This window comes from Rhineura floridana, chromosome 5 (genome assembly GCF_030035675.1).
Source record: "Rhineura floridana isolate rRhiFlo1 chromosome 5, rRhiFlo1.hap2, whole genome shotgun sequence".
Taxonomy (NCBI): domain Eukaryota; kingdom Metazoa; phylum Chordata; class Lepidosauria; order Squamata; family Rhineuridae; genus Rhineura; species Rhineura floridana.
In genome coordinates, this window is record NC_084484.1 from 89,603,826 (window position 1) to 89,630,035 (window position 26,210).

At 40.0% G+C, this 26,210-nt stretch overlaps 1 protein-coding gene across 5 annotated transcripts in view; it reads left to right on the plus strand.

Annotated features, from left to right (window-relative positions):
* Positions 1-26,210, plus strand: part of OTC (ornithine transcarbamylase) — a 40,946-nt gene that overhangs the window by 9,580 nt on the left and 5,156 nt on the right. For 4 of the 5 annotated variants that reach the window (XM_061627420.1, XM_061627418.1, XM_061627419.1 and 1 more), the window contains 7 exons: positions 582-663; positions 2,630-2,717; positions 7,485-7,638; positions 11,130-11,252; positions 12,332-12,385; positions 12,465-12,614; positions 21,499-21,636. In XM_061627420.1, the coding sequence (XP_061483404.1) occupies positions 582-663; positions 2,630-2,717; positions 7,485-7,638; positions 11,130-11,252; positions 12,332-12,385; positions 12,465-12,614; positions 21,499-21,636 (789 nt within the window). The remainder of the gene's footprint in view (positions 1-581; positions 664-2,629; positions 2,718-7,484; positions 7,639-11,129; positions 11,253-12,331; positions 12,386-12,464; positions 12,615-21,498; positions 21,637-26,210) is intronic. The other variant, XM_061627422.1, reaches the window with a different exon arrangement.

The following is a 26,210-nucleotide window of genomic DNA, read 5'->3' on the forward strand; positions in this document are numbered from 1 at the left end:
GGTCATCTCCAAGGGGTATTAAGTATTAAATGTGACAAATTGACAACATTGTAGCCTGAGAATTAAACAAGTGTTAAAGGTTTTTTTTAATGAAGCCCTTAAAGTAAGATACAAAAGTGAAATGTAAATACCTGCAAAATTCAAATTTGCATTCTGAGGATTTACTAGATTTTGAATATTTGTACATTTTTTGTTTCAACTGCAATTTCTAAAATTTGTCTGGCTCCCCAAAATGTGTTGCAACTATGCCCACTCTAGTCAAGAAGTAGTTTCCAGGACTTAAAAATGTTAATGCCAACTCCCTATCTAACTGCACAATCCTAACCATGTCTACTTAGATTTAGTTCTATTGAATTCAGTGGTGCTTACTGTCAGGTAAATGGGATTACGACTGAAGCCTAAGAGAAAGATTTTGAGGTAGAGAAGCCAAATTTCTTTCTTGTGTGGCCCGTAAGGGCTCTCACACCCATTTGGAAGTGATATATTGATGAAAATTACTCTATCGGTGTAAAGCTGTAAGATCTAAAATGTTTATTGTGCACACCAGTGTGACACAAGTTCTTTTACTTCCTGTTTTTCAGTATTTGCCTTTGCTACAAGGAAAATCATTAGCCATGATTTTTGAGAAAAGAAGCACAAGGACTAGATTATCTACAGAGACAGGTGAAAATGAGCTAAGAATTTGTGACAGTAAATACAGCTTTCTGGGTGAACTGTATATTATTTGTTTGCCTGCATGTGATGAAATAGCATCATTCAAAGTAATAATGAGAAGATGAGACAAAAAAAATGAAAGTGAAGTTTGAAACCAATTACAATTTCCTTAAAAGTTGTCATAACTAAGCCATTAATAGTTCAGCCATCTTTTTTGACCATTAAAGTAAAAATGGAATTTATAATAGAAAGTAATGGGCAAAACCAACCAAAGTTAAACCGACAAGATTTAAAATTGCTTATATTTGGCTGGACCTGTTTAGGTACATAGATGCAGTACCTACTGGGGGGCTTTAATCAACATTTCATTCTGTACAGGCTTGCATAACATTAAGCTTATGACAATGGACATGGTGCCATCTGCTGTTGAGGATTAAGCACAAGACACGCTTTGGATAATAGCTTGCAAGATGACATTTTTTAACCTTTTTTTCTTCATTGTGACTAAAAATAATGGTTCAACCCAGAGAATATTATGAGCATATTCCCAGAAGACATTATGACAGTTTGATGTACATAATGGTGTAAACTGCCTAATTAATATTAACGTTTGGCTCTTGAAATCTGTTATTATATAAACAGATGATTTTGATTTAATAGGCAACTTTTCTACTTAAAAATAACTCAAACCGTCATAGGTTAAAGCACAAAAATAATAAAATGTAAACTATTACAATATAATGACATTCAGAGAATCCAGTGCAACCTTTGTGCTATTAATAACAGCTTTGGTTGCTACAAACAAGCATCAGCAGCAAAAGAATGAGGTTTGCATTTTTCTTTTCATGCTTCCTGTGTAAAATACAAAGCAGACACTCATGCATATCCCCCATGTAAGGTATGCAACACATCTCTCACTTGCACATAGTTCTGGCACATATACTTCAGTGGCACTGTCCAAGGGAGCATAGCATCAGATCAGGCAACTCACAATAAATCCCCAAGGTTGTCAGTTTTCTTTGCTTGTCCCTACAATTTTAGCCACTGCCCTATTATTTATAATTTATAAATTACCTAGTATTTGCTAAGTTCTGTACAAAGAAGAGTAAAGAATAAGACCATAGGCTTACAATCTTGTAATAGATATGATCCAAAAGGAAAAACAGATTTTGGGGGGGGGGAACAAACTCAGGTACCAATTCTTAAAGTTATATAATTGCTCATCTAATGACCAGCTTGAATGGAAACAGCTAACGGATGAGGAGACAAATGGCAGCTGGTCTCTCAGTCAAGCTTATTCATGATAAGATGTGACATTCAGGTCTTTGAAAACAGGTCTTTGTTTTTTGTTTAAAGGCTCAAAGAGATTATATAATCTTTTAAAAGAAGAAAAACTAGTAAATCTTTGGTATCAGTGAAATTCTGTACAAAATACACTATTTATCCCAGTATTTGTTTCTCGTATAGATTTGCCATGTTTTTTTGGTAGGGCTCTTCCATCTTTATGGCAGTGGAAAAATGCATCAAGTCAAACTATCCCCAGGATTGCATCTCTAAGGGAGGCTTTACATGGAGAATTTCTGCCTCTTCTGGAATGGGAAATTAGAGTCCATCTGCACTATACATTTAAAGCAGTATCATACCACTTTAAACATTCATGGCTTCTCCCAGAGAATCCTGAGAGAGTTGCTAGGAGACCTCTGTTCTTCCCACAGAGCTATAATTCTCAGGATAGTTTAACAGTGAACCCCTCTTCTGAGGAAACTGGCAATTTAGCCCTGTGAAAGGAACAGGGGTCTCCGAACAACTCTCAGCACCCTTAACAGACTATAGTTCCCAGGATTTGCATAAGGGGAGGCCATGGGTGTTTAAAGTGGTGTATACTGCTTTAAATGTATAGTGCAGATGAGGCCTTACTTGTCATAAGACTTTTGAATACTGAAGCTGAAAGTCTTAACAACTGTATTTATTTTAGGATTTGCTCTCCTTGGAGGACATCCCTGTTTCCTCACAACACAAGATATTCATCTGGGCATTAACGAAAACATCACTGACACAGCACGGTTTGTAGTACACCTTGGGTGACTGTTACATTCCTTTGTATTTTTAGATGGTGAAAGCACTAAACTGCTTGAATTCCTCAACTTTCAAAACTTGGGATGTGTAAAGATTTTATTATGTATTTATTCAAGGTATTTATTTATACCCTGCTGTTCAGCCAGAAAGGTTCCCAGAGTGGCTTTCATATCAATAAAGACAGCATAGTTCCTGCCAACAGAGTTTCAGCCTAAAAAGACATGACACAAAAGGAGAAAGGGAAGAGGAAAACAAGCAAACTCAGATTCCAAATTCTTGATGATACAAGGTTCTTATAAGAACAAGCTCAGATGGAAACAACCTGCTTGTGGTTCAAAAACAGGCTTTGGCAGCCTACCATTCACAGAAGTGTCTATAATACAGCCAGACATTGTTGAAGACACAGGGTGGGGTTTTGGCTTTCCGGGATCCAGCTGGAATTTGCCAGTTTCTTGTCACTCCCACTGTTGCAGATAGGTTCAGGGAGTCCCACTTTATACCATCACCCTTGGAGCAGATGGTCCTACAGCTTTGAGATTTATACAATTTGAGTGGTGTGCCTATTGTGACAGTATGCTCTGTATGATTTGTTCATACACAGAATCTTCTCCAATCCCTCAGATTGAAATGAGGAGAAAAACTGAGCCTGTAGTTTATAGTAGAAACTGTTTGTGTCCATTGTTTTGGCTAGAAACCAGAACATAAGAAACTCTCTTTACATTTAACAGTTTGTTGGTACTGGATTTTTCTCCATTCAGATAGTGATATATATTCACTAATAGGCAAAAAAACTTGTGCTTTAAGATCGTACCTATAGCCCACAGATATTTCTATCAAACTTTAAATAGCAGGAAAATTGGGCAGCTATAATGAATGCACCAGGGGAGCAGGAGCCCTGACCTCCTCTCTGAGATATTGTCCTACAAATTTGTCAAAATGCAAACACAGTTTGGGTTGGTCTTTCACAGTCCAATCCACTTCCTGTGTAGCTTGGAATAATTTGGTGACATGTGCCTCTGAGCATATGGTGAGTGGTGGCAACACCTGCCATCTCCAAACATGGAGAATTATATTTTTGTATGCTTGTTGCTGTTCTTCCTACTTTTATTTTTTCCTGTGTTACTACAGCTTCTACAGAAAATCTAACCTAGAAAATTCTATATCTCTCATTATTCATTCTAGAAATCTGTGTCAAAGTTATTTTTATTAATTTTAAAGCCTTTTTATTGGTCGATGTCATATGATGGTGAAGACAGCCTTTTGTGTTTCAAACTGGAGGTTATGTTCTGTTTTGTGTTTGGGGTGCATTAACAGTTGAATCTGAAACTGCAATTTGATGTAAAATCAGACTGATTACAATATGTTGCTACTTAAGTAATAACTCTAACTGTTGGAGAAAACAAACTTGGCCTGTCCAAGATGCATGTTTTCAGCCTGCTATGCTTAAACATTCAGACATGCATTCAGATCATGGAATTTGTTCAGACCATGGTATTCTTGATCTCTATGTATGTATGTGAAAGTTGGACAGTGAAAAAAGCGGGTAAGAGAAAAAACAGCTCATATGAAATGTGATGCTGGAGGAAAGCTTTGCGCATACCATGGACTGCAAAAAAGACAAATAATTGGGTGTTAGAACAAATTAAACCAGAACTATCACTACAAGCTAAAATGATGAAACTGAGGTTATCATACTTCACTGGAAAAGACCATAATGCTGGGAAAAACAGAAGGGAGTAGAAAAAGAGGAAGGCCAAACAAGAGAAGGCTTCATTCCATAAAGGAAGCCACAGACCTGAAGTTACAAGATCTGAACAGGGTGGTTCACAACAGATGCTGTTGGAGGTCGCTGATTCATAGGGTCACCATAAGTTGTGATCGACTTGAAGGCACATAACCACAACAATAATGCTTAAACCACTCCACTTAAGGAAAGGTGGGCATGGTGAACTAAAAACATAGAGCACATCTAGAATTTTGCTAGAATATACAGTATTTCATCTCCCACTGTGCAAACTGAGACACTCCTCATGTCCATTGGAAACTATTCTGCAGAACAGTCAGTGCCATTATTCCACAATTGTTTTTGGAGTTTTTTTTACTGTTGCAAACTGTTTCTGTACTTCACATATTCATAGAAACAGAAGCAAAAAAAAATGTTTCACTAACACTGCAAAATAAATCAAACATATTTAAAGTGACTATCTGAACTATATTAACTGTCTTGTTGCTTCCTCCCTGCTAAAACAAGATCAGCACAGCACAAGTCTTGTTTCCGTTATTTGGACTGATTGCAGGTGTTGCAACCACTCACCATATGCTCAGAGGCATGTTACCAAATTCTTCCAAGCTACACAGCAAGTGGATTGGATTGTGAAAGACCAACCCAAATGGTGTTTGTATTTTTACAAATTTGTAGGGCAGTACAATATCTCAGAGAGGTCAGGTCTCCTGCTCCCTTGGTGCATTCACTAAAGCTGCCCAGTTTTCCTGCTTTTTAAAGTTTGATAGAGATATCTGTGGGCTATAGGTACGTTCTTAAACTGCAAAGTCTTTTGCCTATTAGTGAATTTCTCTGCTTTTTTATCCATTAGGTAAGAAATGGGATCCTGTGCAAGTTTGCTGAGAATGGATTGATCATTTGCATGCATATTGAGTTCAGTGGGATTTACTCCCATGCAATCATGCTTAGGATAGGTAAAACCGACCATGGGAGAGAAGGAGGGAGGGCTAAAGTGGGCAGGGGAGGAGGAAGAAGGAAGAGGGGAGGGGAGGAAGAAGAGAAGTGGAAGGGAGAGGAGAGGGGAAGGAGGGGAACGGCAGGTCTGATCATTTGCATGCTTATTGAGTTCAATGGGATTTACTCTAGTGCCATCATGTTTAAGATAGGTAAAACTGACTGAGGGGGAGGGGGAGAGGAGAGGGGAGGGGAAGAAGAAGGAGGAGGGGGAAGGAGGGCAAAGGAAGGGGGAGGGAAGGGACAAGAGGAAGGGAATAGCAGGGAGGAGGAGTGTGTTATGGATATATATGTGTAGAGTGATTCAGTGGTCTGAGCTCTGTGTGCCAGTGTGTGCATTTACCTTAGAAGCAGGTGATCACTGAGACTTAAGATTTAGTAAAATAAGAAAAGCTACTTTATTTATAGAAATACATAGCAGATAAGAAAGGCATACCTAGTTCTAATTAACTAAGTTAGAGGTGTGATGCCTAGACTTGGGTATTGCCCTCATGGCTCAGGCAAGATAGCAAAAACAAAGATGTCTCCTCTCTCCTCGGACAGTCAAAGAAGAAGGAAGGAGGAGCAGGTCAGCTTCCCTGAGCATATCAGTTTACAACAGAAGGAAGTTAGGTAGAGAACAGCACAGGTAAAGGTAGGCAAGCCTAGCCAACTAGGGGACCCTAACTCTATCTTCCTTCTGGAATACAAACAAAAGAACCCAAACAGGAGTTGCTGTTGCCCCACTTCAAACAGAGAGGAGGGCAGGTTTGATTATTTGCATGCTTTTTTAGTTCAGTGAGATTTATTCCTGTGCAATGATGAGGATAGGTGTAACTGACCTGGGGGAGGGGCAGGGAGGGGAGAAGGGGGAGGGCAGGGCAGGGAAAGGGAGGAGATTGGGTGGGTGGTCACGGGGCAGAGGGGAAGCCTCTTTACTTTCCAAAAGGAAAACACTGTGAACAGTATCATTCTTTTTCAGCGTTTCCCCCACGTTTTTATTCTACAGCAGGCACATGTAGTTTCCCACCAAAATTTAAACCAAAGTTGTCACTGGCCACATCCACACCAGACCTTTATTCCACTTTAGATAGTCATACCTTCCACCAAAGAATCCTGGGAATTGTAGTTAGTGAAGGGTGCTGAGAGTTGCTAGGAGATGCTCTGTTCCCCTCACAGAGCTTTAGTCAGAGCGACTGACTGTTAAACCACTCTGGCCACTGAAGCTCTTGTCAGGAGAATAGGAGTTTCCTCTTAGCACTCTTAACAAACTACATTCCCCAGGATTCTTTGGGGGAAGCCATGACTGTCTAAAGTGAAATAAAGGTCTGGCCCCCTGATTAGCCAAGCCAAGCAGCTGTGAGTCTGGCTTTTAGAACACTGACAGTTGATCCTTGCTGAGCATGTCCGGCCTTATCATTGACTTCACTGCTAAATTTATTAAATTAATTAAAAATCAGCCAGGAATTTTTTTAACTTTGAAACTGCAGAAGATGAAGGTCAGAGTATGGGGCAAGGTCAGTAATAGGATTACAGGTACTCTGTGAACATGGCTGATGTTTAATTAATTTCAACAAATTATGAGAAAGTCCAAAAGGGGCCTGGTTTCTCTCTCTCTCCTTTTACACTTTGAACTCTCTATTCTCTCTGACACTTTTGTGTATCACCATGAAATTTAGAGAGTTGTTAAGCAAATATGTCTGAGTTCAGAACTATAAGTTTTATAAGGTTTTGTTTTAAAATGAATTTATGGGAAGCATCAGAATGGCATGGGGGGTATTTTCAATTTAACATTGCAGAATGCGAAAAATCCACATTGGCTACAGTATACAGCCACTCTCGTGGTTGTGTAATTACTGCTTTAATTAAATATTTGTTTAAATGGTTAACAAAATAACTTTAAAACAATCTGTGTTTAACCCTGTTGTGCAGGCACTTTAAATCATTCAGGAAGAAGGAATGGACTGATTAACTAATGATTGTACTAATTTTCAGTGATCATGTTGGCTACGCTTTATATTTATTTTGCTTTCTGAAGGGTGTTGTCAACCATGACAGATGCAATCCTGGCACGAGTTTACAATCACATTGATCTGGAGGTGTTGGCGCAAGAGGCCACAATTCCAGTGATTAATGGACTGTCTGATTCTGACCATCCCCTGCAGATTTTAGCTGATTACCTTACACTTCAGGTAAAGCCATTCTATTCCCCGATTCACAATAAAGCTTTCAGCAAACTGAGATATTCTAAACACACTGACCAAAATCCTAAATAGTTGAGATGCAAAGCCTGAAAAAATATACATACAAAGGTGTGGCATGGTGAGTCAGAGTACAAGTTGTGAGCTCTTTAAATCTTACTCATCAGATGACCTTAGGCTAGCTGCTGCTTCTAGGCTCAGTCCCTCATTTGTGGTATGGGTCTAATAATATTGAGCTACGTTACACAGCTGTGGTAAGGAATATTTCTCATGCTTTGAGATGCACTGCGTAAATGCTAAGTATTTAAAAAAAAAATTCTCAGGAGCTTGGCAGTGTCTGTCCTCTCATTCAGCTGTTCAGAATGCTGTCCTCCTTCTAGTGGTGGTTATGCCTCCTTGCCCACAGCCGATTGCCACTGACTGAGGTCCTCTATGCCTCATTGCCCTAACTCTGTTGCTCCTGGATATTCTGGTCTCTTTATATGTATCCTCACTCCAATCCAGTGTTCTTCCACCTGTAGCTCTTGTGGTATTATTTGTGTGTTGAGGCAGGAATGAGGGGAGGGCCACAGTTTTGGACAGTAGCATCACTTCAGATCAGCAGCATACATTACACCTTCTGTCCATCTGTCATTCCTCTCCCCACTGTGCCCCACAGTTTTTCACTTTGTGAAATCAATATTCTTTGTATAACAGCAGGAGAGCTATTCCCCCATATGCTGCACAAGCACTCCCCATAATATGGTACTATCTAGTTCACAGAAGCTGGCTATTGAATCTTACATAACAATGGTATTTGAAAAGTGATTTTGAATGGATGATTGGTAAATGTAGCAAATGTGATTGGAAATAGAGGCTTACATCAGGGGTGAGGAAGCTGTGGCCCTCCAGCTGTTATTGGACCACAGCTCCCATAATCCCTGGCCAACAACATCTGGAGGGTGATGGGTTCCACATCCCTGGTTTACATGGGACTTTTGAATGGGCTTCAACTTCTATACTGCACAGTATTCCTCAAAGCACTTACCTAAATGTGTTCGCATCCCAAATGCTTCTTTCTTTCACATTAATAATCAGACATTCACATAAACAGTGATGGAGAGGCTCAAAGTTGATTGCACCTTTAAGTTTGAAGTCCTCACTAGTTCAACTTTTTGGCTGTGAGCAACTCCACATTTTATGTGGCAGTTGTGTTTGATATGGGTATTCCCACACATGGGTGTTTTATGCACAAACGTGGAAAGTGCAAATGATCCATATGCATCCTTCCTTTAAACTTGCACCCTCCAGATGTTGTTGGTCTACAACTCTTGTCAGCGCTGACCAGTTCCATACTGATTAGGGTTAATGGGAGTTGAAGTCTAACAATTTCTGGAGGGTACCACATTCGATGCCCCTGCTTTAAAGACTCATGTACATGTACCTGGGTAAACTAATTGGACTGCAGATCCCCAAAATGTGTACACAGGTGTTTACAGACACACATGTGTCTTACACACGTGTCTTGCACACTTCATACATTTGCCGTGGGAAACACCAGCATACTGCTGGTACAACATTTGCTGTACAAAGCGTGGCATCTCTTCTTTTGACTAGATGAATCACACAAGTTAAGCTCTGAGTGGGTGCTCTTTGATTGCTCATGTAGGAAATGCAAAAGTGTTCATGCAGGAGACTTAAAATGGTGTGGAAGCCTTGCAGTGTGCACAAATGGCTCTTTCTATAAGTTTACATTTCGTGATTATTTATTTCAGTTAGAAGTACTGTTCAAGAAGGGAAGAATTTCACAGTTAGAGAAGAGCAAGGTCTGGATATTCTGAGAAGCTGTCATTCAGTCAGGCTTTGTGAGCTACTTTAGAAAGCTGCAACACCTCAGGTCCTAATAAAAAGAGAAAGCATGGCTTCATTACAATATAGAGTGAAATAAATCATTTTCACCTGTTCTTTTTGTTGGGTAACCTCCTCCCCCCACCCGTCCCCAGCCACCTTGTTAGTAGCATTTTATAACCAAGAATTGACAGGGTTACAGTTACTGGAAATGACTCATGGTTCTTATGTAACAGTTTACTCCTCACTAGCTGGGCTAGCACTTGTCCCCCTGCCAGTTACCTGCTAGGATACCTGCATGAACCATATTTCTTTCTCTCTCGGCTCAGAGCGACAGACACAACAGATGGTGCTAATACTTTACTCCCATCATCTGATCAACTATGCCTGTTCTCTCCAGAGAGATTAGAGATATTTAACAGGGAATAAATATTTGATGGTTTGGATAGCAAGTTACAGTAGGGCCCCACTTTACGGCACTTTGCTTTACAGTGATTCGCTAATACAATGGTCTCAATTAGACGCAATTAGACTAAAGCCCCACTCATATGGCGCTTGTTCTGCTTTTACGGCGGTTTTCGGGCATCGTGCTCCATTCTATTCAATGAGTTCCGCTTTACAGTGGGGGTCCAGAATGTAACCCGCTGTATGGGTGGGGCCCTACTGTGCTATTAGCTTTAGACAAGGCTATTCTACTTGGTGTTTCATCAGCATCGACAACAGCATTCAAATCTGTTCCAAGAAAAAACATATTATGCAAATATAAGCAAGTATTCATGAACTGACTTATTTTGCATAGTTTATTCTGCTTCTAATAGTCATAAACAGAGACAAGGGATTATTGACATCATAGAAGACCCACCCTTGATCATGAGAAGTCCTGTTCAGGCTTTTATTTTTTTTTAAGATTTCACTCATCACATATTTTCAAGTTTATGTCCATATCTATGAGAAAGAAAGCACAGAACATGGTTTCTAAAAGAAAGAATGAAATAAGGTTACCCACATTATGGTGAATTCTTTATCTGATATACTGTAAATGTAGCCTTACAGTTCTGTGATCACAGACATGTGAAATACACCAAAAGCTATATACTTCCCAGTCATTCATATTTATGTGCTATAAAAGCATTGGCTGCTTTTATGGAACAAGTTTAGTATTTTCATAGTGAATGACACAAACTTATAGAAAAGAAAGCAGGATATTGTCTATTAGCATATATGCACCTAAGCAATTTGCTTAACCTTGGCTAGGATAACAATAGTGTATTGATTGACAGAATAATGTAAATATCCTGTAATGTTTAAAGTGTTTTTAGCGTTTCTGTTTGCCGCCCTGGGCTCCTGCTGAGAGGAAGGGCGGGATAGAAATCAAATAATAAATAAATAAATAAATAAATAAAATGTGTCTGACAAGGAAAGAAAATTTGGAATGGGAATTTGTGCACTAGGCAGCATCCTTGTTGCCAAATTCTAGACTATAAGGTATGATCAAAGATACACTTCAGAACTGTCATGTACTAACATCTGAAGATAACTGTGCCATTGTGCTGCTGGCTGGATCAGCCATTGTCTTCTCACCTCCTGCTCATTATCTGGGTGGAAAATGAAATCACAGATGCAATCTTGTGGTTGTTTTTTATATACATATATAGGAACACTATGGGTCTTTGCATGGATTGACCCTAAGCTGGATAGGTGATGGAAATAATGTCCTAAACTCTATTATGCTGAGTGCTGCTAAATTTGGGATGAATCTGCATGTTGCCACTCCAAAGGTAAGAAAATCTTGTAGTTGGAGAGAAAAGATACCAAATTTTCTAAAGCAAATGTAAAGCACTCCAGATGTTGCTGGACTACACCTCCCATCATCCCTGAACATTGTCCATGCTGGCTGGGGCTGATGGAAGATGGAGTCCAACAACATCTGGAGGGTCAGAGGTTAGCCATCCCAGCTCTAAAGTTTAAATGTTTTTTCTTGGTAGTTTTCACTTTTTTTTTTTAAGCTGCATGACTTCAGGATGGCCTGTGGCCCTGAACAGGGACAATATACTGTAGAATGGATTGCCAGCTTCAAAAAAGGAAAGCAGTGCTAATTTGACTAAAAGGCTTAGGCTGCAATCCAATACATGTCTACTCAGAAGTAAGATCCATTGGGTTCAATGGGACTTACTCCCAGGTAAGTGTGTATTGGATTGCAGCCTTAGCCTCACAATATACATACATGAGAGTACAAAGGCAAATTAATTTTGCTTTAGAAGCCAGTTTTGAAATATCTAAATACATCTCCATTGATAATGAGGGCAATTCTTCACTTTATCCAGAGTTTAATGGTATAAAACTGTCAACAAAACTATCCCGTTATCATTCTGAAGGAAAATGCTTGACTGTAATGAAATGGTCCCATGGTTCAGAGTCCCAGAATGTGAGGGTAAAAGGTTAGATTGAAGCCAGAAGTAGAAGATGCCATTTGACTAGGAGAATAATGTGCCAGTAGTGAGAAAACTCAGTATGGAAAACAGGCCCCTTGAAAGACCAGTCCGAACCAGTCCCAGAAGAAGCAGAGTTTAATGTCACAAACAATCCCTGAACTCAGGAAACATCCATGCTGAAAGTGAGAGGTCACGTTACTAAGAATAGGACAAAACTTGAGTCGTCTGGACTGCTAGTTGGGCACTGTAAGTTATATAATATAGGTGGTTAGGAGATCAGAGACATCTTTTGATTCATTAAGAGCTTGAAGAACCTCTGATTGTTCTGGCTAGCAGTTACCAAGAGCAGCCTTCTCCAAACTGGTGCCCTCCAGTTGTTATAGCAAGAATGGAATACATTTTAAGATTGCAATCTATTTTGACAGGGTTTTGAGCCAGATCCCACAGTCACCAAAATAGCGGTAGAGGATTCCATAAAGGTAAGAGCATCTGATTGTAAAGTGTTGTTTCTCCTGTGCTCTGCATGAATTTAGCTCACTTCTGCTTTATTCACATTAGCACCACACCAAATTGCTTCTCACAAGTGACCCTTCTGAAGCTGCCAAAGGAGCCAACGTTTTAATCACAGACACATGGATAAGCATGGGGCAGGAAGAAGAAAAAGAAAAGAGAATGAGGGCTTTCCAGGGTTATCAGATCACAATGAAGGTAAAATAAAAACTGTTTCCCTGTTCTGAGTTTTTGTAGATTCTAGAAGAGAGCTTCAAAAATATATTAGGCCTCTTATATGTGAGCATTATCACTTGAGATTTGTGGTACTTGTTTGTGAAAATATGTAAATATATTTCTTTAACTTTGGATTATTATATCATTGACTACAACTATTCTGAAGCAACTGATTAATGAAGCACCACAAGAATAAGATTGTCAATACATCTTTGGACTGGACACTGCATAAGCAGTAGTGTGGCAAATTCAGATGTGCGGGGGTCCCTTCGTGATAGTCACACCACGCCACACCCCTCACAGCTACTCCCACTTTCCCTCGTCTCCCTTGCTCTCTGTGTTGCCTTGAGTCCACACTCCACTACAGCAGACATCCCTGGGAGCCAATCAGCCTGAAAGGGGAGGCTGCGTGTTACTTACTAAGAAGATAACTCATCTCCTTTCACTCTGATTTGTTCCAATCAGTATGAAAGGACAAGAACACTTCTCAGTGGCTCACATGCTCCCCTTTTATTATGACTGTCTCGTACATAAGTGCCTGGCTAGGACCCTGCTCCCAAAAATGTAAGAGGTCTACAACCCCCCAGTGACCCCGACATGACTACACCCCTGTGTGTAAAGAACTTCCCTACCTTCCTGAAATACTGAGAACCTAAGTGAATGTGACTTTATGTCACTTGAAGTGACATCAGAGTTTAAAATAGACCAAGCGAGAGATGGATTGATTCCATAAAGGAAGCCACAGACCTGAACTTACAAGATTTGAACAGGGTTGTTTATAACAGATGCTACTGGAAGTCGCTGATTCATAGGGTCGCCATAAGTTGAAATTGACTTGAAGGCACATAACAACAACTATGCTAAAACCAAACACAGGTGGTCCTGATCTGAATCTGGACCACAGCAAACAAGGAAGGGCAGTTCCATTCCCCACTGTGACCCTGGGGAAAAAAATCACAGAACCCTGCATGGCAAATCGCAATAGTGACCCTCCCTTTGGCCCATAGTTTTTCTTCTACTATTAGTACTTGCCATGTTGGGGTGGGGGATTCAACTTTTTTCAGGGATGGAACAGAAGAGTTAAATCCCCAAGTGTTGTCCCAATGCAGATCACACCCCCTCTCTGTGGTTAGTTTTAATTTAAAACATAAAATTAAAAACACCCTGAAGTTGGTTCAAGTGGTTTAAAATAATGTATAGTTTGAAAAAGGTAGAGAACTTTACCTCTGCATCTGGATGCAGAATGGATGAAGCCAGATAAATTGCCTACTGAGAGAAGCAGTGGTTGAGCAATAGGCAGGGATAGAGATGAGCGAGAATTTAAATTCAGTTCGCATTTCAATCCAAATCTATCAAATTCGCAATTTCCGAAACAATATGAGAACTGAAACACAGCCATCTTTCAAGATTTGCACTTATTTGAATTTGCAGTGCAGTTCGCAAACCAAGCAATGTTTACAAAAATGCATATATTAGGGGAAAGTGTGCATAAAAATGAATGTATCAGTTAAAATAACATGCAAAAATGCATGTGTATTTTTAGGACTCACCCTATTTCCTGTGATGTTTTTAACACTGTTCTCTGATATTTTTAACTCTTTTTAATTAGGTGTTTTAAGGTTGTTGTGACTTACCCTGGGACTTCTGGGTGAGGGGTGGGTAATAATTTTAGCAATAATAGTTATTATTATTATTATTATTATATGATAAGAAATGGCTTGCAAAAATGTCTACATTAGTCAAAACTGCCACAAAAATGTATTTATTAGGAGAATTTTGCAGTAAAATGCGGGAGAATTTTCATGACTTTTTTTAAAAAAAAATGCAAATCGCTGCAGAAATGTGGATAACTGAATTTAAGATTGGAAAAATGAGAAACCAAGAGAACCAAAATTTATACTTGTTTCCATCCTGGTCAGGGAACAGAAGGGAGATATTTGTTCTTGGTCACTGCACTCACTTACTTTGACAATACTTCATAAGGAACTTGTACTTTATGCTCATTGTGAGCACATACGAGTTCAGTGCTACATCTATTACAACTTGCACAGATTAGTTTCTACAGAGACACTGTTAGCAAGCTGAGCCCCTTTTGTGGTAGAGTCAGGATCTCCTGCCCCTTCCCTCCTTCTTTTAAATTCTTTTTTAAAAAATTCTTATAATGCAGCTGTGCACATTACAAAGGACAGTGCTGATGAGACCCCAGCTACCCACCATGTTAATTTTGCAGAGGCATCTATACAAATACATTAGGATATACAAATTTGTGCCATGGGCCTGCACCCCCAGTTCTTTAAGTACCGGGCAACATCCCTGCTGACGAAGGATATTTCCATCTTGATGCCACCAAATGTGTCTCCTCTTCTAATATCTCCTCTATGAAAGAGAACTGTTTGATTATGCTGTTCATGGAAATACCTTTTCAGGAAGAAGACCCTATAAGGGGGAATCTCTCCCATCTCTTAGCAGAGAGCAATAAATGAATGAATAATGGTGAGAATGCATATAGAGGGAGGCATGGGCTTATATTGTGGAAGGGGCAAAATGAACACTGCAAGCAAAATTCAGCATTTAGCACAGAGGTAGCAGCTATTTTTAAAAAATGGTCATTCTCCAATCCAGAACCTAAACCTTAGCATTAAGGCTGGAGCATTCAGCTGAAAACAACAGAATGACATTTAACAGGGATAAGTGCAAAGTTCTACACTTAAGAAAAAGAAACCAGATGTACAGTTATAAGATGGGGATACTTGGCTCAGCAATACTACATGCGTGAAGGAACTTGGAATTGTTGTTGATCACAAGCTGAATATGAGCCAACAGTGCGATGTGGCTGCAAAAAAGGCAAATGCTATTTTAGGCTGCATTAACAGAAGTATAGTTTCTAAATCATATGAAGTACTAGTTTCCCTATATTCAGCACTGGCTAGGCCTCGTCTTGAGTACTGCATCCAGTTCTGGACACTGCATTTTAAGAAAGATGAGACAAACTGGAATGGGTTCAGAGGAGGGCAACAAGGATTATCAGGGGACTAGAAACAAAGCCCTATGAGGAGAGACTGAAATAAGTGGGAATGTTTATCCTTGAGAAGAGAAGACTGAGGGGAGATATGATGACACTCTTCAAGTACTTGAAAAGTTCTCACACAGAGGAGGGCCAGGATCTCTTCTTGAACTTCCCAGAGTGCAGGACATGGAATAATGGGTTCAAGTTAAAGAAAGCCAGATTTCGGCTCAGCATCAGGAAAAACTTCCTAAATGTTAGAGCAGTACAACAATGGAATCAATTACCTATGGAAGTGTTGGGCTGTCCAACACTGAAGGTATTCAAGAGGCAGCTGGACAGCCATCTTGTTGGGTATGCTTTAAGTTGGATTCCCGCATTGAGCAGGGGGTTGGACTCGATGGCCTTATAGGCCCCTTCCAACTCTACTATTCTATGGTTCTATAAGGGTTCAGTGAAGTACAAACATAAAGGTTCAGTGAAGTACAAACAATACTACTTCTCTCTCACCTCATCCCATCCTACTCATGGTGTGTTTCCCCACCCCAAATTTATTGGGCTTTTGGTATAGATTTGGGGTGTTTTGTATTGAGGTGTGCTTTGCTCTCTTACGAGGTTATCTGCAATGAACTTTGTTCTCCCTGCATTTCCCTTGTTTGCTTAAGCATCTTTTGCAAGAGATCAGATCTTTAAAAGTTTTCTCTGACTGACCTGTGCTAATGTGCCTCTTAAAAAAATTAAAAGGCCAACCACAATAGAGGTCAGATTTGTGTATATAAAAACATAAAATACAAAAAATGTAAAACACATTAGGCTGAAATATTTCTTCCAGCAAAAAATAGAAAATGTAATCTAATAAAATATTTTAAATGGTTATATGAAAAAACATGTTCTTTATTAGAAGCAGTACATTAATTTGCCATATTTTAACTCCATTTCCCAGAACGATAGTGTTCAAAACTGCTTACAGAGCTATGAAGCTTTGCACAGATATTAGATTAATGTATAATGAGTTATTGATATAGATAAATAGACTCTGGTCTTTAAAGCGTGATTTAGATCATGGTCATTTAAGGCATGATTTAATAGGTAATTATTACCGTTACAAAAACATTATAGGAGCATACATGGCAGTAGTGCAGAATGTACCAGTGATCCACCATAATTTTTATTCTGATGCCAAAGATGAAAAGCCTTATTCAATACCTCTTGATTATATTGAGATATATTTTGAGCAGCTCCAAATGACAAACCTGCCATTGGTTGAATGATGTATAGGTCCCAGCTGCTGGCCCTAAGGGAAGTGCTGATTAACCAGTTGCCCAACTGTCACAGTGTAAAGGAGATGGGAAGTGAGGGGAATGCAATGCTAAATACCTATTCAGGGCACTAGAATCAGGACCACCCTCTTTTGTATTTTATTGTATATATTGTACACTGCCTTGTTGTAGCGTATGAATTGGCAGTATGTAAATACTTCAATAAGTAAATAAAAACTTGAAGAGAGCTACATTATTATGACACTCAAACTGTTGTGTGTTTAAAGCAGAGGTTGATTTATCATTTGATAGGTCATCAGTGAGTTTTATGCAACTGCATTGGCCTGTAGGAAAGAGAATATACTCTTGACATAGTTTGCCTTTTTAAACAACATATTTTGTTTCCTATTTCTGCCATAATTTTTTGAAAATGTGCTGTGTGGGTGGCAGTGGGTCTTACAAAGTGTATTATACAACTGGATGTAGTTCGGATTTTTTAATTATTATTATTTTTTGTGGCAATATGTATGATTTAGGTTTCAGTTGCTGTATCTTGGAGCAAGAACTCCAATAAGCCAAGTTTATATAACTGAAGATTCTAAGGGTAGTTTCACATGTGTACTTTTTACTCGCTTTGCATGTGCAGACTTTTCCCTAAGCAAATGCATGTACATTATTATATTTATGTTCTTAATACTTTGAGCTGGTTTGCACGTAAGGTTAAACTGGAGCTAAAAATAAACTATGACTTAATGTGAATTAGCTGTGTGCTAGCCTGGTCCACACAGCCAGTACAATGCTTACTTTGCTCCTCCCCTGCTGCTAATGTTGCTCCACTGCTGAGAAACAACGTTAGAGTTTGGCTTTTTGTGATGTCCAAACTCGGGCTCATGGCTTGTGTCTTCCAAACAAACATTAAGCCAAGAAGAAACCTTGGCTTCTGATTATGGTTTGTTTGGAGAGAAAGAAGCCACAAGCCCAGGTTCAGACATCTCAACAAGCCAGGCTTGTTTCTTGGTGCAGTGGCAGGAGCAGGTGACAAGCAAATGAGTATTGCATTAGCTGTGTATACAAGCATGCTGCTCATTCACATTATTTTTCATTTTGGTTTAATATTATGTGTGAACCAGGCTGTTCTAGGTAAACGTGTTGTCTTTTTAAAAAAAATAATCTTATCAATATCACAAACACAGCACACAAACACACCTCTACCATGTGCATGTTTCATATAAACATATTTTCTCAGTAACACTGCCTGCCAGTTCCATTTACAAGACTCATCCAAATAAAGCCCCTCCCCACTTAACATAGTACATGTATTTGTTGCCTGCTTCCTAAGATAATAAATGCTTCTCTAAAAACTATGGAATGCTTTAAAAGAAATGGGGGTGCCACAGCATCTGATTGTCCTGATGCACAACCTATACTCTGCACAACAGGCTACTGTAAGGACAGAATATGGAGAAACCGATTGGTTCCCCATCAGAAAGGGTGTCAGTCAGGGGTGTATTTTATCACCCGATTTATTTAATCTGTACGCAGAATATATCATACGGAAAGCAGGATTGGACCAAGATGATGGAGGTGTGAAAATTGAAGGGAGAAATATCAATAATTTAAGATATGCAGACGATACCATACTACTAGCAGAAACCCGTAATGATTTGAAACAAATGCTGATGAAAGTTAAAGAGGAAAGCATAAGAGCAGGACTACAGCTGAACGTCAACAAGACTAAAGTAATGACAACAGAAGATTTATGTAACTTTAAAGTTGACACTGAGGACATTGAACTTGTCAAAGATTATCAGTACCTCGGCACAGTCATTAACCAAAATGGAGACAACAGTCAAGAAATCAGAAGAAGGCTTGGACTGGGTAGGGTAGCTGTGAGAGAACTAGAAAAGGTCCTCAAATATAAAGATGTATCACTGAACACTAAAGTCAGGATCATTCACACCATGGTATTCCCAATCTCTATGCATGGATGTGAAAGTTGGACAGTGAAAAAAGCGGTTAAGAGAAAAATCAACTCATTCGAAATGTGGTGTCGGAGAAGAGCTTTGCGGATACCATGGACTGCGAAAAAGACAAATAATTGGGTGTTAGAACAAATTGAACCAGAACTATCACTAGAAGCTAAAATGATGAAACTGAGGTTATCATACTTTGGACACATCATGAGAAGACATGATTCACTAGAAAAAACAATAATGCCGGGAAAAACAGAAGGGAGTATAGAAAGAGGAAGGCCAAACAAGAGATGGATTGATTCCATAAAGGAAGCCACAGACCTGAATTTACAAGACCTGGACAGGGTGGTTCACGACAGATGCTCTTGGAGGTTGCTGATTCATAGGGTCGCCATAAGTCGTGATCGACTTGAAGGCACATAACAACAACAAAAGTGTGGCATGTAGGAAATACAGTACAACAACTATGTGTGGATTTTATGCAATGTCACAAATGCCATCTGATGTGGACTGGGCTGGAGTATACTGGATTTACTGACAATAAGTAGGCTGCCACCAGTCTTCTGCCCACCTTAGAAATGATTCAAGGAGAACTTCATGTGTATTTACCTAAGAGTAAGGAAATAATTCTTAGCAGCCTGGATCCTGTTTGTCTCTCTGTCTAAGCCTGTAAGATACACCTAAAACACCTAGATACATGTGCCTACCCGTGTATTAATGAAAAGATCGAGCCAACCCCTGGGTTCAAATCATATAGAAAAAGGCTTATTTAACTTCTTTATAAAAGAGAGTGGGAGAAATAAGAGATAAGAGAAAATAAACAGTGCTGATTAATTCTGTTGTTGGATAGTCTTACATAATATCACCATCACACTTGCCACCAGGCCCAAGGGCTTCTGTCCCATGTTCAATGAGAGGTCAGGAATAGATGAACACAAATCCATTTTATCTCTCCCATATCAGGGAGGTACTAGCCATCAATCAAGAGCTAGTAAGGTGTGTGTGTGTGTGAGAGAGAGAGAGAGAGAGAGAGAGAGAGATTCTGGCATCATGGCCATTTTATACTTGCTGTTCACAAAGGAAACTAGAAAAAGAAAGGTGTGTATTTGGGAAGATTTTTCCTGCTGACACTAGACAAAAGTAATACAAGAAGGGTTCTTCCTGTGGGTTTGTTGTGGAGGTGGGAAATACATGCCCTATCAGTGAGAAGTGGATCATTTGGCCAGACATGGAGGATGTTTTAAAATGAGGCTTGCAGTATCTGTTTAGCTCAGTGTGACATATGGTTTTTAGGGGCAGGTAGTGTGCTGAAATGAGTGAGATCTATAAAAGTCCTAGTTGTGCACATATTCCTAAGTTAAGTGTACCTTATTTCATCAAAGTAGAGAATGTTTACCTAAACTGAATGAAATGAAAAATCTACTACATTGTATATGATTGAAAATGCTCCTTGTATAAAGTATTAAGAGAAAAATGGCCTGCTCTGTCAATCACTCCGTTATTAGAAAAGGAAACATTTGTTCTGGCTACAAAGTGATGATTCAGTATTTCGTCTTATATCGAAGTATATACGTTCTACATGCTCACAAATAAGGTTGTGGAGGATAAGGCTATCAATGGCTACTAGCCATGACGGCTGTGCTCAGTCATCATAGTCAGAGCTAGTATGCTTCTGAAAACCAGTTGCTCTTGCACTCAGATCCTGCTTGCAGGCCTCCCATGGGCATCTGGTTGGCCACTATGAGAACAGGATGTTGCATTAGATGGGCCACTGGCCTGATCCAGCAGGCTCTTCTTATGTTCAGTGAATAAGTTACTGCAGAGGCATGGGAGATGCCATAAAACATGCTCCAGTGTATTGTCTCCATATTGGTTAAGTAATGTATGGGTGGTTGGACCATGTGCGGCTGTCCTAATAATGGGATACCTTCTAATGCCTCTTGGACAGTGGTGGGGAGCCCTTACATGGGAAGTAATGATATGATCCTATGTGATCAGATAGATTAATAAGATGGTGGAAAGCTGAAACATGTTTCGTTGTTTTTTTGATAGCTACTGTGCTGCCATAGTGATGTAGGTATTAGGCCTAGGAAAAAAATTACGTAAATATATCAGGCTATTTTCCTAGCCCACTACTAATCATGCATGTCATAGTGTGCAGACATTTTATAAGATGGTTTATGTAGACCTGATGCTTTGTTAAAAACGTTTTGTGTGTTTTTTGGCATTTAAAGAAAGAAAATGAAAGAGAAGTGGCAAGAGAAGGGGACAGAGAGAGGATAAATACTCCTTGGCACCTAATTAGTCTACAAAGAGGAGAACCCACAGCTTAAAACAGACTGCTCGTGGCTCATGCAGCACAGCAGTGAGCAAGAGAGCAATTACTGTAATAACTGTGGAGAGGACAAAGGAGCCAGAAGTAGAATACCTACATGATACTTTCAGCTTATCAGACCCTAGCATGACCCATGCAACATTGCCAAAATCGGGGCTTTTGACAGAGAGTAATTAAAAAAAATATAGTAGGCTGTGCATCATTTCAACTTGTCAGCTTCGTGTGGTCATTTGTTACTCATGTAGCATATCCTATCATTCAATTTCAAAGGTCCATATTTCTTTTCCATCTTTAGACTGCAAAAGTGGCTGCTGCTGATTGGACATTTTTACACTGCTTGCCCAGAAAGCCAGAAGAAGTTGATGATGAAGTGTTTTATTCGCCACAGTCGCTGGTTTTTCAAGAGACTGAAAATAGGAAGTGGACAGTTATGGTATATGGGCACTCTAATCCTATCTACATACAAAGCTCTAATAGCATAAAGGAGGCATTCTCTGTGCTGCAGGGGAAATTACCCCAATCTGCTGTCCAACTGACAGTTACAACCTCCCTTATGTCTACTTACCAATATATATAACATCCTAGGTCTGTGCTGGCGTAGTAATAGTGACTAAAAGATACATAAGGTTTCTCTAGTCCTGCCTCCATCCCACTCATCTCTGAGCCACTTAATGGCTCAGTAGTCTTCCACTGGTTGAACTGCATTGGGCAATAGTGGCTGTTACTCCTGTAGTTTTGTCAGCATGTGATGCTATGCTAGAAAAGTGCAACACAGGTATAATAATTACAGGTTGTGATGTTGCACTAGCACTGCAGTTCTTGCACACGGTTCTGTTGGTTTATTTGCTAGCATAGCCATTCAAAGGACTGGTCCACGATGAAAGGTAAGCACAATTGTCACTAATTTTATTTATGTACATGTATTTAATCTGTTAATGGCTGACTTTAGTAATGGGTAGGAGCAGGCAGCTGGCAAGTCCTAGACGAGAGACTGTTGAAGGGCCAAAAGCTAATCTCCCCTGCCTTTGTGCCTGTTAGTGTGCATATATGAACAATACCAGAGACTATTTTATTGTAATCTACACCCAAGGTGTAAACCAGAGGTGGGAACCTTTTTCAGCCTGAGGACTGCATTCCTTCCTGGGCAGCCTTCCAGAGACTGCATTCCAGTGGTGCGTGTGGCCAGAGGCAAAAGTGGGAAGAGGATGCCATTGCATTGGCTGTAACTCTTAGCTTTGGTCTAGTAGGCTCCATTCCAACTATTTAGAAGTCAGAGGTTTCTATGCGTACACACATGTTTTCATCCTCCATCCAGGCATGCAAGAGGCATTGCCACAATTCAGTCCAGCCAGGCAAAAGTACTCAGGGAGGATGCAGAGCAGAGTCAGTGAGAGGTATGGTCTGGAGAGAGTCCCAAGGGATGGATAGGCCCTAGAGGGCTCCATCTGGGACCCCGAGCCTGGGGTTCCCCACACTTGGTATGTTGTTGTTATGTGCCTTCGACTTATGGTGACCCTATGAATCAGTGACCTCCAAGAGCATCTGCCATGAACCACCTTGTTCAGATCTTGTAAGTTCAGGTCTGTGGCTTCCTTTATGGAATCAATCCATCTCTTACCCTTGGTATAAATGGATAAATCTGTGAAGTGAAATATGCTCCCTGGAAGTACCGACCTTAACTAATCTTGACGGCTGTATCTTAGCTCCATGACCAGAGGCAGAGCTGAGGAGCCATAGTGGGAGAGGGCTATTGCCCTCCTGTCTTGCTTATGGGCTTTCTGGGGCATCTCTTTGGCCACTGTAAGAAACAGGATGCTAGAATGGATGGATCTTTAGTCTGATCCATTAGAGCTGTTCTTGTGTCATGATCAGAGCTTGGAAGTAACTCGTTATTTTTAACGAGTTACTTGTAATTAGTTACAATTTTAAATAACGAGTGGGTAATTCCATTACATTTGGCAAGTAAAGGAACGACTAGTAATTCCCCTACTTTTCAGCTGCAACTTTAACGTTTCCACGTTAGGTTGGACGTTACTTGGGGGCGGGAACAAGGGGAGGTCAGCTCCTGGCTGTGATTGGTTAACACAAGACATGTGCCTCACACTGATTGGACCTCTGCGCAGACTCTCTCTTCCTTCGTGATCTGTGTTAGGAGGCACAAGGGAAGAGGTGAATAGGCAGGGCCTGCTGCTACCGTCTGAGAGGACAAAATGGACGCCGGAGGAAAAAGCCAGTTGAAGGACAACGGAGAAGGCAGCAGCAGAATGGCGAAGAGCTGTGGAGGTGAGTGATGATGATTTGTGTGTGTGTGTGTGTGCCCCGGTGTGTGTGTTTTCGGCTGGAGTCTCTGGTTTTTTGGGGGGGGGCTCCGGCTCTCTGGCTACCACCCCTTACTCTCCGGACTCTCCGCTTCAATTTAAAAAAAAAGTAAGTTTCTAGGTGGTCTAATTCCCGAGATATACACCAAAACATAACCCCCCCCACACAACTTTTTTTAAACAGATCCATGCTCTAGCTACAACTCCCATCAGCCCAATCCAGTGGCCATGCTGGCTGGGGCTGATGGGAGTTGTAGTTTAAAAAAGTAACTTTTCAAAGCTCTGGCTGTAACCCCGCCCTTTCATGATTGTAGCCAATGATGCCAGAGTTGTGACTTGTTGATCCAGGCATGCCTAGGCTGAACGTCAGAATATGGTGGCTTTGAGTTTTTTGCAGTTTGCGTAAGTAATATGGCTTAATGTTTTTTTTCCTCTTCTGTCCAAGAGTCAGACCCTGGGCTATGAAATATGAAAGTATTTAATCCAATATCTGCTTTTCTGGGAGTAAAGCCATTTCTGGGAGTAAAGCATGTACCTGGAGTAAACCCCATTGAACTCCATTAGGACTTGCTTTTGAGTAGACATGGTTAGGATTGTGCTGTAAATTAATGGGACTTGTGAGTAAACATAGTGCAGACTTGTGTTTGTGTTGTAAATCTCTCTCCCTCCAACCCTATTTTTAAAGAAATTAGGCAGGGTTTATCACAGTTTTTATTATGTAGGAAACTAATACTCATTTTTTAAAAAAATGAATGAAGTTTATTTATTTATTTATTTTTATTATTTGATTTATATCCCACCCTTTCTCCCAGTAGGAGCCCAGGGCAGCAAACAAAAGCACTAAAAACACTTTAAAAATCATAAAAACAGACTTTAAAATATATTAAAACAAAACATCTTTAAAAACATTTTTAAAAGCTTTAAAAACATTTTTTAAAGAAAAAGTTTAAAAACATTAAAAAGCAATTTCAACACAGACGCAGACTGGGATAAGGTCTCAACTTAAAGGACTTGTTAAAAGAACAAGTTCCTTATCACTTGAGGCTGCAGTTTTCCCTGGTTGAGTAAGCCCCATTGAATACATTGGGACTTGCTTCTGAGTAAACAAACATAGGATTGCACTATAAATATCTTTACAGGTTATATAAATAAACATATTTGATAGTCATGCTTATATAAGTATTTTCATAGAATCATAGAATAGTAGAGTTGGAAGGGGCCTATAAGGCCATCAAGTCCAACCCCCTGCTCAATGCAGGAATCCAAATCAAAGCATTCCCGACAGATGGCTGTCCAGCTGCCTCTTGAATGCCTCCAGTGTCGGAGATTCCACTACCTGTCTAGTAATTAGTTCCATTGTTGTATGGCTCTAACAGTTAGGAAGCTTTTCCTGATGTCCAGTGGAAATCTGGCTTCTTGCAACTTGAGCCCATTATTCTGTGTCCTGCACTCTGGGATCATCGAGAAGAGATCCCGGCCCTCCTCTGTGTGGCAACCTTTCAAGTACTTGAAGAGTGCTATCATATCTCCCCTCAGTCTTCTCTTCTCCAGGTTAAATATGCCCAGTTCCTTCAGTCTCTCCTCGTAGGGCGTTGTTTCCAGTCCCCTGATCATCCTTGTTGCCCTCTTTTGAACCTGTTCCAGTTTGTCTTCATCCTTCTTGAAGTGCAGAGACCAGAACTGGACACAGTACTCAAGATGAGGCCTAACCAGTGCTGAATAGAGGGGAACTAATACTTCACATGATTTGGAAACTATACTTCTGTTAATGCAGCCTGATATAGCATTTGCCTTTTTTGCAGCCACATCACACTGTTGGCTCATATTCAGCTTGTGATCAACAACAATTCCAAGATCCTTCTTGCATGTCGTACTGCTGAGCCAAGTATCCCCCATCTTATAACTGTGCATTTGGTTTCTTTTTCCTAAGTGTAGAACTTTGCATTTATCCCTGTTGAATTTCATTCTGTTGTTTTCAGCCCAATGCTCCAGCCTATCAAGGTCCCTTTGAATTTTCTTTCTGTCTTCCACGGTATTAGCTATGCCCCCCAATTTTGTATCATCTGCAAATTTGATAAGCATGCTCTGTACCTCCTAATCCAAGTAGTTAATAAAAATGTTGAAGAGCACTGGGCCCAGGACCGAGCCCTGTGGTACCCCACTCATTACTTCCACCCAGTTTTGTCATGCTGTGTCCCTATAAGTATCCAATTACATACTATGGTTGTACAATACTTCCTTTACATTTTAAGTATGCCTTGGGGTAGTCATGGTTCTCCATTGTTTTCATCCTGAGGGGCAGATAGGCTGAGAAATGGTGAGTAGCCCATGGTCACCCACTACACTTTATAGCTTATTTCCATTTTGAAAAATTAATTAAAACAATTTACATGCAGGCAAAATTTATTAAGCGGATTCACACAATATGTGTAAAGCACATCCAACTCGCATTTCAAGCGCATGACTTCCCCTAAAGAATTCTGGGAAGTGTCATTTCCCCCTCACAGTTATAGTTCTCACCACTCTTAACAAACTGCAGTTCCCATGATTCTGTGGTGGGATTCATGTGCTTCAAATGGGTGTTGAATGTGCTTTAAAGGAATGGTGTGGATCTGCCCTAGGTATGATGTTCATTCAAGAGTGAATTGAAAAGAACAATTGTAAAAGATACTTCTTACTCTTACTCATT